Genomic DNA, 16,860 nt, shown 5'->3' with positions numbered 1-16,860 from the left:
AATATTTGCAAGAAACTGGAAAAAAATGTCAAGACACAATTTCATATCCATGGTCTGCAATAATGATTTTAGTTCAGTTTTGTCCCCATATCTTATGCCAACAAAGACTGATTTATAAAGCATGTTCCTCAGTCCAGAACCAGATAATACTGAAGATAATTGCTATGCCTGGTTAGAGTTTAAGAGCAATTTCCTGAGACACCACTTGTAAAAATGAAAGAACATACATTGGAATGAGTGCTGGTCAGCTATATAGTAAAAGAAAATAAGGAATTGTTGCATGCAGTCTGCTTTCCAATATTAGTTTAAATAATAACTGCATTATACCTGATGATCCCATAGAACTTTTAATAGTGTGAATTTATTGTTTGGAGTCACAATCTTGTTTTAAACTTTCTAGGCACATAGAAAAATCCAATCAATCATAGTCCAATTTCAAACAATTTATTCACATATATGATCAGTACTTTATCACCTATAAGTGGGAGTTATTATTAAAATATAAAGCAGGATTTGGATTTCTTCTGGAAATCAAATGACTTTTTTTTTTAAATACGAAAAGAACCATTAGTATATTAACAAGCATGTTATTAGATACAGGACATTTTAAAATAACCCTGAGAACTGCAATATTATTTTATATTTTCATTTAAAGAAACCCATTAAATTTTAAAGAAAAGTTTGAAGATTTAATATATAATTCAATTTTCGAATAGACTCATACATTTGATAAGGAATATCTGAACCTAAGAAAAATTTTAGCTTGAGTTAAACCAGTGATAGTGATGTTTAATTTCACCTTAGAAAACTATTGTTAATTTGTGTTCACAGTCTTTACACTATGTAAACTCATCCCTGCCTTTAAACTAATGAGATTTGCTTCTTATGAAACTGGCCAAAACCAAAAGAGGGACTGAGAAAATCTTTGGCAAATTTAAAAACTAATTTAGGCCATTGTTTGGGTTTAAAAAAAAATCAATTTCTTCTCCATTTATCATCTTTGACTTACTTACTTTGCATAAATTATCATCTTCAGTTATTTGGTTTGGCAATCAATGCACAGCTAGGAACAGTGAAAAACCATTTTAAAGATAAATCGAGATTTTAAAAGAAATCAAGATATTTGATACAGAGGAAATCTTGTCCTGGTAGGTGTGTTTTTCTAGCTTAAAGAAATGAAAATGCAGAGAGTTTTTTTCTTATCTAAATCTTTATTAGAAGAAAAAAACAGATTTAAAACAATGAGTAACAACATATCTCAGTAAATATTAAACACTTCAGTTATCAAAGCTATTTAGACAATAGGTCCCTAATATTTCTGCACAGCAGAAGCACACTGGTTACAGAGCTCAGACTGTCATATGCTCATGTGAGTTCGTTTTTGGCATAAAAGAATATCCAAAGTCATAGTTAAATATGATAGTAGATAAACTGCTAGTAACTTACACAGTTGATTCTCAAAGCTTTCACAACTTATCACTGTGTGATTGACGTTCCCTTAGGGTGATTGTTTTATGGACTCTTTCTATAACTGAGTAACAAACCGAATTCATTTTCTTTCAAGTTAGCAGTACTAATAAAATTATTTAAAACTGAATTAGAAATTATGTTCCTGTTCATATTAGCACAATAAAAAGTAAGTATCGTAAGTAAACAGATTAGTTCATATCAAAAGTTAGAGAATGGAAATAACATACTTAGTACACTCATGGACAGTAAATCCATTTAAAATGGAACTATTCAGTACACGGTATCTGTGAGCACCCTTTCTAAGGGGGTAAAGTTTCCCTTTGTGATTTCTTAAAGTTTCCCTTTCCAATCTATCTGTGTAAAACACTGATAAATGTAGTCTTATACCTATTTTCAAAGATCTATCATAGAAAAGATTACATTTTAAATTCCCTTTTAGTAAAAAAAACAAACAAACCCAACAAGTGTCCTTTCAGGTTTTTTCTTGCGTGTAGTACACATTCATGAGCGTCCACTAGGCGCAAGGGAAATTGTTTATGCTGCAAAATGTAGTCTATACAGTGAGACTATCAAACGTAGTGAAATGACAAATGGTTTCCAACCAGTAAGCTAAGAGGAAAACAAATGCAAGAAGACTTGTTTTAATCACTAAACATTGCAGGATTTTTTTTTTAAACAATGTTTGTAAACTTGCCCACAAAAGCTGGGTGATATTAAACAGCCAGTAAGGCACTTTGTCAGAGAGGACGAAGTAGTAAAGGCTGGATGACTGACAGTTTGTTTAATAGGAAACAGTCTATACTTAGAGCAAAATCTGGAGTGGAGTGCTCCTTTTACCGATTTACTGTCAAACGGGAGTGGGGAAAACTTTAAAATCTTCTCTTTCACTTTGCTTACCAATTTTCCCTGCAGAAGTCTTTTAGTTGTAATTTAAAAAATATATTAGGAGCTATTAGTTTAAATAATGTATCATTTTCAATCTAATATTTAAAACAATATTAACATATTCACTAGCATTTTCAAAACATCCAAGCCATTCTCTTTAAAAATGAATTACCAAACAGAAGATCTTAGTATAAAAAATGTTCTGTGTTATTAACAATTCCCTTGCGACTTCTGATGGCTTCACATATTACAGTATAAGCTTTGGTATAAAACATGCAAATCAAAGCCAACAAGGTCGTGAGTACAGGGTTCCACACAGCACTTATGAGAGAAGTGCAGCACAGACGCAGGAGACGAGCCAAAGGTGACACTGCTGCAGGATGACCCGAGATTGCACTTCTACTGCTTCTTGGTTTCTGCATTTCGCTTGTTCATAATCTTCATCAGAGACTGACTCATGTAATAGGGTTTTTCAGCAGAACCATCGTTTCTTTCTAAATCTTCCACTAGGAGGAAGAATGGCACAGGGTAAATATCAAAGCACAAGTGTAAGAGAAGTAACATCGCCATCTGCTGTATACTTGCTTTACAGCAGTTCAAAATGTTATTTAAAAAAAACAGCATAGTTTGGCATCAACGTTACTGTAAACATAACTATGAGAAAACAATCAGCCCTTATTGTTAGGTCAGTAAGATACTATCTCATTCTGTGTACCAGGTCTGATTCTGCCAATAGCACCTGCCTCTCAGCTGCACAATTGAGAAAACAAGTTTTCTCTTCTTTTAGGGAACAAACGTAATTACACAAAAATCAAGAGATATATGAGGAATTTTTAAATTCACCTTCACATTTCTAAAACGTGTTATGTATTGAATTTGCCTTCTAACTTACTGTATTAATTCAAAATTGCTTTTGTGTTTCAAGCAACAATTTCAGTAGTCTAGTTTTCTAAAAAGATTTGTAAATTTTCAGTATATTTCAAATCCTTGAACCGCAAATTTTGAGACATATTGCTCCATTTTCTCCATTTTTTCACTGTTATTTAATTTCTTTCTAAGTGGCTTCCAAATTTTTCTCAAAAACAACACCCATTTTTCTCTAAATATTTCAATTACACAGAGGTAATTAATGAAAAATATTTTTCTAACTAGATTAAGCACATAATATGGGTTAAAACTTCTCTGCTTAGAACTTTCTAATTATTAAAAAATTATTTAGAACTACTGAACCAAACAACATTCCTTTTCCTATGATTTTGCACCCAAGGGTTATATTCTTATAGTCAAGTTTAGAATGTATCTCCATCCTCTTCAATGAATACTTTTACTGTGGCGATTCTTCTGGTCTAATCAGCAGGTTCAATGTTAAACATTTAATACATGGGTCCCATCTAGTACCAAGAATCTAAAAATAGAAATTATGACTGCTAGCAATCTCCAAATGAATCTCCTTTGTCTTTCATAATTTTGTAATTCCTAGAAAAGCCAAGAATATAAGTAGAAAATAAGCAACTAATTTCCCATACATTGATTTATGTTTTAAGTTATTTCCCAACTTTTATGTGCATCAGAATCACTAGAGAACTTTTTAATAATTCACAAGCTGCCCCACATCAAAATACTTACATCAGAGTCTCTTGGGGTGGGGAGCACAGGTAGCAATATTTATAACAAATTCTCAGAGTGATTCTGATATATACACAGAAAATAAAAAATTGTTTTGTTTCATCATTATGAATTTTTCAACTACTCCTAAAAGGGGACTTATTCCTTATAATTTTCAACACTTAAGATAGAGGTAACTATTTGACTAGATTTTTGTTGTGAACCTTGTATTATTTCTTTTTAATTTTTTATTTTAAATTGGAGTATAGCCAATTAACAATGTTGTGATAGTTTCATGCACACAGATGAGGGACTCAGCCATACATATACATGTATCCATTCTCCCCCAAACTCCCCTCTCATCCAGGTATATTATTGAATAAAATAATAATAACAACTATCTAGAAATATAGGTTGTCACTCTTCTCTGAATTATACTTCAAGGAGCATGAGAGTGAAGAAGGCTTTTGCCAAGATAGGAAGCCAAATGATGCTTTTGATTACAATCGTAAAAGAAAGTAAGCCAAGAATAAGATGGGGCCATATAAGGACCAATATTTTGAAACTCTCCCCTATTCATTGGCTTCTTGCTATTAAGCTGGTAGGAAGTCAGTGACCCCACACTTCAGGGTTGTTAAATAAATTACTAGTCATGTTAATTTATAACACAATTATACATTTCTAACTCTCTTCTTGGATACATGGATTATATCCAGATCGTGCTCCTTTTTGTCAAGACATAAATAATCCTTATACACAAACTTAGTGTAAAAGCCAAAAGGACACTGTTGACCCAGTACTCCTTTGGGGTACATTTTCACACTGTTCGCCATATCTTATGCTCTTGTACACAGGAGATGGATAGACAAGGTATGTGGGTGTCTGATTCATGCTTTGCTCCACCATGCAAAAGACTAAGGCATGGCTGCCAGAGCCTGGTTTGTTGGTCTGGTCAGCAGAGGTGGAAGAATAACTTCCCTCCTGAGCCCTTCAGGAAGAGATCTCCTAATCCACAGTATGCCCCTTGTAAAGGTACCAGCTGAGGTACCTATGGAGGGCTAATGTTTCCTTAGGGTAAAATCTGAAGTCTTATCTTGTCTCTTTTTTCACTGAAAGTTAAGCTAAAATTAAACCTTTTATAGAACAAACCCACATGATCTCTTTAATCTAGAAAAACAGGCATGCTCATAAAAGATTTAATCACTCTTCTGAAACACATCCATACCCATTTCCTATATGGTGGGCATAAAGATTCATCTCTATTTGGGTTATAGACAAAGGGCACAAGTTATGTGGCCATTTCATTTCTGCTCAGAATATTTTCATGGTGGCCTCAGGTTCATATTATTAAAAATGATATTCCAGAACTCAGATTCAACTTTAATTTCATGACAACAAAATGGCCTATGAAGGTTCCATGGTAGTTTTTACCTAGTAATGCTCTCTGTGGAACCTGTATAACCTTAGCATCTATATATTCATCATGGTCTTGAATCACTTACTGAAATATACTTCCCAGGAACCATTAATATAAGTTTAATCACAGTTTAGGATGCTGTCCACTTGCTTGAACAGTATAAATATAACCATAGCACCACATTTACAAATTTAGTACCATATGCTGGTTAACTATAAATCAACCTGTTTATGGCTAATTGATTATACATTTATAGTGCTTTCAAAAATTTCCTGAATATCTTTTACAAATACACATTTGTAAAAAGAGGTTGTCAAAGTGCTGCAATGGAAAACAGCCTGCCAAGTTATAAAAGTTTGGAAACACTCTCAGCTATAGACTTTAAGAAAACATGTGACATTTACACCTTGCTCTTCAGTTGGAACCACAGTCTATAAAGTATCCTAGTTCACAGAGGCTACTGTCATCAACTGCCTGATACCTCAGATGGTACCAGGTTCTTGCTTTTCAGGAATAGGTACTGAAATTTCACATTACTTAAAAGCATCATTTTCCAATACAAATGACCTAATTTACAAAACTTCTACTTAAAAGTGAATGGCACTGTTTGAAGCTTTTCTACTTTTTCTGCTTCTGGGGAACTAGTTGCTTCTTGTTCAGAATTCCGTGCAGGGTAGGGGTTATGAAGTAGGGTTTTTCTGTTGATCCATCATTTCTTTCCAGATCTTCACCTGTATATGCAGCAGCCAAAGCAGGCAAAAGCAGCAAGCAGCGGCAGAATAATTATATGCATTTTTAGAATTTGGAGAGTTGAACAGGGAAAAACCAGAGAAAGCAGTGTTAGAAAGTCAAAGATAAGACAAATTAGTGCAGTTAAGTAGCCAATACTAGTCAAAGTTAGAAGCTTCAACTTCTGCCAGGAAGCACTAAAACTTTGTAAATCCCACCCACTCCCAAAGAGGTTTATTTTGATAGTTTAAAGGTTAATAAGATCTTTAATGTCCTTTCAAAGGTGTTATCTTTGAATTCTGCAACTTTTCAGTTCATAAAGGTAAACTGCCCTATCCTCTGAGATGAAGCTGAATTAAAAGTGTGGCATGATACATATAGAGAATACTTGAATTTCAGAGTTCAAAGTTGCTCTTAATGGTAATTCACACCCTAATGTTACAGATGAAGAAATTGAGACCCAGGGATGTGAAATGATTCTCCTAAAGTTGAAAGCTCTGGGGCAATCAGGATGAGGTGAGGACCCAGTTTCTAGACACCTACTTCAGATCTCATGCTGCTAACTAAAAGGTGCCCCGTCCTAAATCCTTGCAGTTTGCCTCAGATTACATTCAAAAGCTAATGCAATGTCTTATGACTTTTGTAATATATAAGTTTATATTCCTGCTTTGCTTAATAGTAAGATGATGGGTATTCACTGAGCACACATTTGCTGGGTGGTTGGGGGAAAGGATCAGAATGATGCTGAGAAGCAAGGAGAAGTTTACATAGAATTAAATTTCTTGCAGATACATATAATTCACAACTGATAATATCTCAATAAATATATAAATGCAACTTGATTCTGTTTTTACTAGTATATTAAAATATTATATTATTTTTAGCCTTTATTTATTATGAAATAAAGGATAAGAAATATTATATAAAACCATACACCATAACCACTTAGAATATATCTAAGTTATTTTTCACCATACTCTCTTAGGAATGGTTGGATTATTGGTTTATCAGATTTTTACAGTGGACTTCACAGTGACTTTCCTCAGCTACAAAATGAAAAGCTAAGTAGGAAACATCATAGATGCTGAACATTTTTGTTCTTTTTTCCTTAATCATATTTCTATATCACCTATTATATGTTTATATCGTTATTACTTTTGAGGAATGGGTAGGAACTACAGTATCAATCACCCAATAATGATAATAATCATCTACAAGTATTGTTTTCTCCTATCTTGGGGTCAGAATTCTCATTTCTTTGTAATGTTGAAAGGATGCTACGTTTCTACAAAATAGAGTATTTGCAAGTGGTTCGCATTTTTAAACATACCAGTTTTCTGGCAGTCAAGATAATAGGTATAAAGTATGGACTCTGTGGGAGAGGGAGAGGGTGGGAAGATTTGGGAGAGTGACATTGAAGCATGTAGAATATCATGTAAGAAACGAGTTGCCAGTCCAGGTTCAATGCGCGATACTGGATGCTTGGGGCTGGTGCACTGGGACGACCCAGAGGGATGGTGTGGGGAGGGAGGAGGGAGGAGGGTTCAGGATGGGGAACACATGTATGCCTGTGGTGGATTCATTTTGATATTTGGCAAAACTAATACAATTATGTAAAGTTTAAAAATAAAAAAAATTAAAAAAAGAGGTATGCAGAAAAAACAACAACAACAACAAAAGGTACAGTTCCACACAATCAGAATTTGGTTTGGAATATCATTTAAGGAGAATAGTTTCCAAAGTTAGATGTTGCCCAAAGTAACAGCTGGAGAGGGAAGAGAAACGCAATTTAGTTTCTCTTGTTCTTTATTATCAATGACAAGAATATTGAAGAAAAAAGGTTCACGTTCAACACATGATGTTTTGAACAAGGCTGAAATTATACCTGATTTTTAAGAACTTGGCAATATAGATGAGTGGAATATAGTAATATCGACGAGTGCAAAACATTTCTTCATTCTCAAATTTAGAATCCACTGTCAAAATTAAAATCCACAAGACTTGCCAAAGCTTCCAAAGACTGGAAACTGGTAGGTTCTAGACATTTCCTCGGATACATTTTTAGAAAACTTTTCAGTTACAAATATGGGGAAGACCCCAGTGGGCTCTCCCAGTTTGACTCCCATAATTAGCATTTGAGAGGAAAGCTCTCTGAACATTTGAAAGCTCTGTCTCTTCTGTGTCTTAAGCTACCTTATTCCCGTGTTCCTTCTTCCATCTCATACCTGAGCTGAAGTTTGTTCATGTGGTATTTTGTAGATGGCTTTTTCTGACAAACCACTGGGGTACTAGGAAAAGATTAAACATTCCAGTTCCATTTAGAGCCAAAGGAAGAGCTCACTTGTGCACCAAGTTCTCCTGATTTCTTTGTCCAGTTATTGAAAATTGATTTGTAAATGTTCAGAAAGGAAAAAGATATCCAACCATTTTCTAGAAGATTTTTTCCTTCAATATAACACCCTATGAAATATATATATATGTATATGTGTGTGTATATATATGTGTGTGTGTGTGCTTAGTCACTCAGTTGTGTCTGACTCCTTATGACACCATGGACTGTAGGCTTCTCTGTCCATGGGATTCTCCAGGCAAGAATACTAGAGTGGGTTGCCATGCCCTGCTCCAGGGGATCTTGCCAACTCAGGGATTGAACCCAGGTGTCCCGCATTGCAGGTAGTACACACACACACACACATACATACATACATACATACATACATACATACATACATTATCTCCTATCCTGACCCCAGCATGCAGTTGGTACTATGAGTTATACCAAAAAAACCCACTGAACTGTTCATTTTATATAGGTGGATAACTCATTAATGCACTGTAATAGAATGTTTTCTCTGCTTCTCTTAAGAGCAATGTGCCAGAGAAATAATCTCTCAGAGGGTATTAGCTGTAGGGATAACAAGCTCTGTTCTTTCATCTGTTGACCTTACTTTATTTAGGCTGAAGATGACAACAGATCAAGCTCCTGATGGGCACTAGACTCCCCCGGGCTTTTAAGATGAGGTACTAATAGAAAACATACCCGTTCTGTGTATGTGAGTAGCACATGCTCCATAGAGGCACAGTGCAGTAGTCAGTGATGAAAGCCCTAATGAAATATTTTAACGATAAGCATCAGAGTTCATCTAAACATTTCCAAGACATGCCTCTCTATTAATCCTATCTATCTGTCATTGTGTTACCTAGTGTGAATTGGCTCTATGTATCTTTGAAATCGTTGCCAGCTTGGCTTTATCAGAAACTATAATGGCTCTCCTCAAGAGTTCCCAAAGCCCAGCCTCAAAGCCCAGCTAAGTCTTCAGTTGTTAATGAAGCATAACAGAAGCCAATTATTACTACAAATTTGAAAACATTTTCAGAAATTAAAAAATAATTTCATGCTAAAACCATGCCATGATGCCTGACTCTCCTGTGCTTTGAGAATATCATCTCTCAGCTGTTAAGTTTTAAAAAGAATCTACTAGACAATGTCTCTTTCCAAATTAACACTGTTTTGCAGTTGCAGCCAGGTCATAGCAAATCCACAGCCAGCTAAAGACATGGGTGTAAACCTTTTCATCTTTCGGTTATCCACTGAAGAGGGAAAACACATATACTGAAAACTTACAGAAGCAGATGAAAATAGTTTCAATACACATTGCATAGACGCTGAAGAATCCATGTGCAATTATGTAAGATCCAATAATCACTGTCTGTAAATGAGTAGAGAAAAGAATGAAGATGTCATAAATTTGTCCAAAAGAACAATAACGCAGTTTTAAATGAAATCATGATAAGGAAACTTTGAAGTACTCTTTGATGAAAAAGATTTCAATATAGAAATGTAAAAGATTCAATGATAATGTTTTTGAGTGTATTTGAACTGAGATTTAAACAAAATGTGCTAGATTATCTCCCAGTTTTCTTTTCACTATCCCTAATGCTTACCAAAAGCATCCCAGATCTAGGATCCTGCATACTGAGGCAGTAAAGCACAGAGTTTTTTGTTTCATTTTTTCATGGAATAATCCTATTCTTTTTAAAATATTCATTTATGTTTGGCTGTGCTGTGTCTTCATTGCTGCATGTGGGCTTTCTCTAGTTGTGGCAAGTGGGGGCTACTCTCTAGCTCTAGTGGGGCTTCTCACTGGGGTGGCTTCTCTTCTTGCAGAGTACAGGTTTTAGGTACACGAGCTTCCATAGTTATGGCTCACGGGCTTGGTTGCCCCATGGCATGTGGAATCTTTTCAGATCAGGATTGAACCTGTGTCTCCTGCACTGGCAGGTAGATTTTTTTTTTTTTAACCACTGAGCCACCAGGGAGGCCCAACAGGTAGACTCTTAACTACTGGACCACCGGGGAAGTCCAGAGCATGGAGTTAAAAGCACACACTGCCTAAGTTTAATCACAGCTGAGGCACTCACTCAACAAGTCACTCATCTCTCTGTGCTTCCTATGGAAGATTGTTGGTGGGGAAGCAGAGATTGTAACAGTGGTGTTTATGACACATGGATTGAGTGAGTTATTAATAATATACTGTAAAAGATCCCACAGGGTTCCCTCCAGGTCCTCTCCAGTTGCCACATCTATCTTCCAGTTGTTGGGAATGTAGGCAGGCAGCTGATGACTCAGCTGTTTTGCTCCACAGAACTTGCTTTTGCAGGGAACTGCCTCATTCAAGGTTACACCATCATTCAGAGGGCAACCCTTGGCCAATGGCTGCCTGATGCAGTATATGGAGGCCTAGCCCCTGTGTCAGAAATTCCTATAATTATGTCTGAGGCTTCAACTGTAATTGCAGCATGGATCAGCTTCTTTTTTTGCCCAGCCCTGTCCTCCTCACTTCCTTTCCAGCGTATCTCCAGAGAGCACTTCGTAATAAGCCCTCTGCTTGCAATCCTCTGTCTCAGGGGTTGCTTCCAAGGAACCCAAGCTCCACAGCAGAATGAGGCTGGGCACAAAGTAAGACTAATCATGTTAGCTATCATTATTTCTCCTATTCTTTTTTGGTTTTTTATTCTGCCATCTCTCATAAATCAGAGTCAGTATTACCCAGTGGCTATGGAATGAATTGTGTCCCCTCAAAATTCCTACGTGGAAACCTAATCCCCAGTGTGATGGCATCTGGGCGTAGGGCCTTTGGGAGGCAATGAGGATACAAGGATGGAGACCTCGTGAATGGTTAGTGCCCTTATAGGAGAAGATGAGAGAGGATCTCTCTTTCTACCCTGTTAGAATACAGCAAGAAGGTATGCCTTTGCAAATTAGGAAGGAAGCTCTCACTAGGGACTGAATCTGTGGGCACCTTGATCTTGGACTTCTCATCTTCAAAACTGTGAGGAATAAACCCCTGTTGTTTAAGCCACCCAGTCTATGGTATTTTTATTGTAGCAGCCCAAACTTACTATCAGCTCTTACCAGCAAAGGTACCCAGTAGTAATTTAAAGATGTTGGTCCTTCTATAATCACTGGGAGTCTTTCCGTGAAAAGTAGAAAGGCCAGGACACCTGGAGCAAAGGAATATAGCTTTTTGTCATAAAGAAGTTTTTCTAGGCACCTGTTAAATTTTTAAAAAATCTTCATTGTTGTTGTTATTGTTATTATTACTACTACTACTACTTACCTATACAGCCAGCAACTAGAATCTTTCCCAGGATTAGTACAAAGTCTGTCACTCTATCCATAACTGCAATTCTGGAAATCAGAAAAAAAAAATATAATTTTGTGTTTAAGTTAGATTTGTTACTAAAAATTTACGAAAGTAAATAATCCATGAATTCATTTTGATGTGTCTTTGCTGAAATCTTACTTAGCATTTATTAAGTGGAAGAAATGAAGGAACCCAGGCATGAAATTCTGACTTATTTATAAGGAAGTAAACAGAAAATGGCATTATAAGGGCTGTCAGGTGCTATTGGTGGTGTCAGCCTCTCTCACTCTAATTTGAGGACTATAGACACCCTGCATCCTGAGGATGGCTGCATTGGTTCTCTGATTTTGTTCACTCAGAGTCTGTCAATTTGGGGAGGAAAGAAAAGTCAGAAATGTGATGATAATGTTTGTGTGGGGAATTTCTTGAGCATAGGGTATAATAAAGATGAGTAAGTGCCAGTGGGTATAAAGGTATAGATGGATTATGGGAGCAACAATTCAAAGACATACAAAGAAATTTAAGGTGTGAAGGAGAAGATTTAAATCTTTTAAAATAAAAGAGAAGATTCATGTCTAATAAAATCAACATGTGACATATAAATGCTCAAAATTCACCAAACCATCCACTGCAATGCTCAACCTGCTTACTTACTTTAAAATATTTCTCATCAGAAGATTGAAAGCATCTCTTGCTGACTTGCAGAAGTTTTTGCCGTATATTGCCATCTGAGGAAGACAGTTGATATTATTCTGATAACTTAACAAGACCAACAGACAATCCAATGACAGGAACATTAATTAATTCTCTGTCACCCATAGAGTTACTCTCATTCATCTTTCCAACCTTTGGGCTCATGGGAGGCTTGGGAAGCATGTATCCTCAACTCTGCATAACTCTCAGAGTCATTGGCAATAAGGTATATTTCAGTTGCTATTTTCCCTTAATTCCATGCTGCTGCTAAGTCGCTTCAGTCGTGTCCGACTCTGTGCGACCCCATAGACAGCAGCCCACCAGGCTCCCCTGTCCCTGGGATTCTCCAGGCAAGAACACTGGAATGGGTTGCCATTTCCTTCTCCAATGCATGACAGTGAAAAGTGAAAGTGAAGTCGCTCAGTCGTATCTGACTCTCAGCGATCCCATGGACTGCAGACTACTAGGCTCCTCCGTCCATGGGATTTTCCGGGCAAGAGTACTGGAGTGGGGTGCCATTGCCTTCTCCGTTAATTCGATGGGAAATACACAAATTTAAACAGAGGTTCAGTTCAGTCACTCAGTTGTGTCCAACTCTTCGTGACTCCATGAACCACAGCATGTCAGGCCTCTCTGTCCATCACCAACTCCTGGAGTTCACCCAAACTCATGTCCATTGAGTCAGTGATGCCATCCAACCATCTCATCCTCTGTTGTCCCCTTCTCCTCCCGCCCTCAATCCTTCCCATTATCAGGGTCTTTTCAAATGAGTCAGCTCTTCTCAGCAGGTGGCCAAAGTAAACAGAGGTAGGTCTTCTCAAATCCCAGGTCACAGCTTGTCTTTGAAGGGTTTGGCTATGATGTGTTGCTGAATAGGTGAAATGTAGCATTCACATTAAAAATTACTCTCAGGAAACCCTGTGCCTTCCAATACACACTTACTTTATTAAGAGGCTCAATAAAATATTCTCACTGGAGTTATATAAATGACTCTTTGAATATCCATAACTATTTGAATCACACCATCAGACCCTATATCACTGTGATAATCAAGTGTTAATAAGGTTGTAATTGCTAAATTTTAGAACAATATTTTTGTATCCCCTGTTTTTAAAAAGAATCTCTTTAGAAGCCACCATATTCCTATTGGAAATAAGTAACAAATTCAGTTACATTATCAATTCCCACATATTTCAAAATAAGAATCATAAAAAGAAACAGATCCTTCCTTAAAAATGTGTAAATCCCAGAATTAGAAGAATATTTTCTTTTCATCGTGAAATCTAGACTAATTAAGCTTCCCTCCCATGAAAGTATGTCAAAGACAAATAGTATTATTTTTAATCTAGCACATTTTTATATTTCTAAGGGAAACAATGGGCTTCCCAGGTGGTGCAGTGGTAAAGAATCTGCCTGCCAATGCAGGAGATACAGGTTTGACTTCTGGGTCAGGAAGATACCTTGGAGGAGGAAATGGCAACTCACTCCAGTATTCTTGACTGGAGTATTCCATGGACAGAGGAGCCTGGAGGACTACAGTCCATGGGGTTGCAAAGAGTCAGACACGACTGAGGGTACACACACACAAGGGAAATAATATTTTCCCTCTCCATAAAGGTATTGAAGGTAATAATGAAGTACAGTTAAGTTACTGTCTCAGCTAGGAAAGCATAGCCCTGAATCAGGCATTGGATTCACAAATTCTTGTATCAACATGGTGATAAATTCAACTGCTTGATATACAAGTGCTTTTGAGATGGAAATGTAGACATGCGATTTGGGTTTGCAAAGAAGTTTAGTAAATAAAAATAATTTACTTACCATAACATAGGCATTTCTGTTCAAAAACTTTACTGCTTTTTCCAAACACCAGAAACAGCATCTCAGGCAGCATTTTAGGAATTTAGAAATGTTGCTCTGGGCCTCTATGAGAAGGAGATATTTAAACCTATTAATGATTTGTAGACTCTATAAATAAAAATAATAGTAAAATTTTAAATGGGCTTTTTGATTTAACTGTAGTAAAATATATATAAAATTTACCATTTTAACCACTTTTAAGTGTACAACTCAGTAGCATTAAGTACATTCACAGTATTGTGAAACTGCCATCACTATCAATTTCCAGAACTTATCATCATCTCATAGAAACTCTGTACCCATTAAAACAATAACTCCTCATTCTCCCCTCCTCCAAGTCCCTGGTAACCTCTATCATACTTCTGTCTGTATGAATTTGCCTCTTCTGGATACCTTATATAAGTGGAATCTTACAATATTTAACCTTTTGTGTCTTGCTTATTTCACTTAACATTAAGTTATGAGGATCCACCTATTACATGATTTTTAGAGATGAATAATATTCTGTTGTACGTATGTATGTGTGTGCATGTGTGTGTGTATATATATACACACACACAAACAATTTTGTTTTTTCTTTTATCTGTTAATGGAAATTTGGGTTCTTTCTATCTTTTGGCTATTGTGAATAATGCTGCTATGAATATTGGTGTCCAGGTATTTATTTGAGTCCCTGCTTTCAACCCTTTTGAGTATATATCTGGAAGTGGAAATGCTGGCAATCATATTTTTAATGTTTTAAAGAATCACCATACTGTTTTCCACAGTGGCAATATGATTTTACATTCCTACCAGCAATACACAGGTATTTATCCTTAACCTACAAACATATTATTTTTAATTTTTTGATAGTAGCCATTTTATTGGGTATGAAGTGGTAGCTCATTATGTTTTTGGTTTGCATTTCCACAATGACTAATATTGAGCATCCTTTCATATATTTATTCACCACTTATATACTTTCTTCAGAGCGATATTTATGCAAATCATTTTCGGGAGGGACAACGATGGTAACAAGGAGGCTCCTGAACTTCCCTCCTCCCACAGACGCACCAAATGTATAACTATACTGGGAGCTATTTCCTCTGAGAGAAATCCAGAAACAAGCTGAGTGACTCCTTCACATCAGGCAACTAAAAAATTCTAACAGTGAAATTGTAGGAAAGGCTGAGACACACTCACCATAAACCCTACCCCTGGCACAATGCCATACAACCAGGACAATACCCCCAACTCTCAGCTTCTCCCTGAGGAGTAAAGGGTTTGAGCAACACATCAAGGATTCCAACTTTCAAGATTCCCACCCAAGAGACAGACCCCCAAAACATTTAGCTCTGAAGCCAAAGGGGCTTATGCCCACAAGTTCTATGGGACTATAAAAAACAACTATAGCAATCACAGAGACTAGCAAAGAGAAAGCAAGCAAAAATGCCCGTCTTCCAGTCTTTTCCTGGGAAGGGACTGAGTGCATACTTTATAACACCCTGCCTAAAAGTTGAATTTCTAATTTGCACACTCTAGATCTACCTGTGGTCCTGCAAGGACCTAGGGGGAGCAGGTCATCAACTTCTCTTTGGAAGGAGCTTGTATACATGCCTGGTGACCCAGCTTTGTGTAGCTCTAGATAGGGCTTGTACTTATGAGTCTCACAGGACTGCAGAAAACAAAGAATCAGGTTTTGAATGGTTAAGGAGTGCCCTACTACCACTAACCTCTACCATGGTTATGTATCCTGGCTGAGTGCTGAGGAAGCAGGCAAAAGCTTCCCTCCTAGTTTCTCCCTGAAATGGGCTTAACTACACACTTTTCCAGCTGATGTCTGAGGGTTTAGCTTCTAATCAGCCTTGTCTAGGTTCTGACTGTGACTCTTCCCTTTGGGACACCGACAGGTCTAGTTACACTTTCAACTACTAAGAGCTACTTAACTATGATGGCTAGGACAATCACAAAGATTTGAGAGAATAAGAAGCTTGGGCTGGGCTGATTAATGAAGCTCATCTCCTACCTGAGACTAGTCTGTCAAATTGGGGAAAATGGCTGCTTTATCTAATGCACAGAAACAAATACAGAGAGTGAAGGAAAAAAATGAAGAAACAAAGGAATATGTTCCAAATAAACAAACAAGATATATTTCCAAAACTGGCATTTATGAAACAGAGATCATTGACTTACCCAATGCAGAATTCAAAACAATGGTCATAAAGATGCTTACCATGGTCAGGGAGCAATGAATGAACAAAATGATAATTTCAATAAAGAGATAGAAAATTTCTAAAAATCAAACTGAATTTATAGAGCTCAAAATTACAATAATTGAACTGAAAAATTAAATAAAGGAATTCAACAGCAGACTAGATCTAGTGTAAGAAAGGATCAATGAATTCAAAGACAATGCAGGGGGATTTATCCAGTTAGAGAAAGCATGAAGTTATAAGAGACTAATGTGACACCATCAAGCAGACCATTATATATATTACAGAGGTCCCAGAGGGATAAGAGAAAGCAAAAAGGGGCAGAAAACATATACAAAGAAATAATGACTGAAAATTTCCC

At 36.6% G+C, this 16,860-nt stretch overlaps 1 protein-coding gene across 5 annotated transcripts in view; it reads right to left on the bottom strand.

Moving 5' to 3' along the window:
- Positions 1–341: 341 nt before the first annotated feature.
- Positions 342–16,860, bottom strand: part of SLC44A5 (solute carrier family 44 member 5) — a 432,655-nt gene continuing 416,136 nt past the window's right edge. For 3 of the 5 annotated variants that reach the window (XM_027536861.1, XM_027536865.1, XM_027536864.1), the window contains 6 exons: positions 14,269–14,372; positions 12,409–12,482; positions 11,728–11,798; positions 11,523–11,611; positions 9,732–9,816; positions 4,285–6,108 (listed from right to left, as the gene is read on the bottom strand). In XM_027536861.1, the coding sequence (XP_027392662.1) occupies positions 5,996–6,108; positions 9,732–9,816; positions 11,523–11,611; positions 11,728–11,798; positions 12,409–12,482; positions 14,269–14,372 (536 nt within the window). In that variant the 3' untranslated portion in view covers positions 4,285–5,995. Of the gene's footprint in view, positions 2,862–4,284; positions 6,109–9,731; positions 9,817–11,522; positions 11,612–11,727; positions 11,799–12,408; positions 12,483–14,268; positions 14,373–16,860 lie in introns of those variants that run through there. The other 2 variants (XM_027536863.1, XM_027536866.1) reach the window with 1 other exon arrangement.

The sequence above is a fragment of the Bos indicus x Bos taurus genome, chromosome 3 (assembly GCF_003369695.1).
Source record: "Bos indicus x Bos taurus breed Angus x Brahman F1 hybrid chromosome 3, Bos_hybrid_MaternalHap_v2.0, whole genome shotgun sequence".
Classification (NCBI taxonomy): Eukaryota; Metazoa; Chordata; class Mammalia; order Artiodactyla; family Bovidae; genus Bos; species Bos indicus x Bos taurus.
This window is presented reverse-complemented; position numbering and strand designations above follow the sequence as displayed.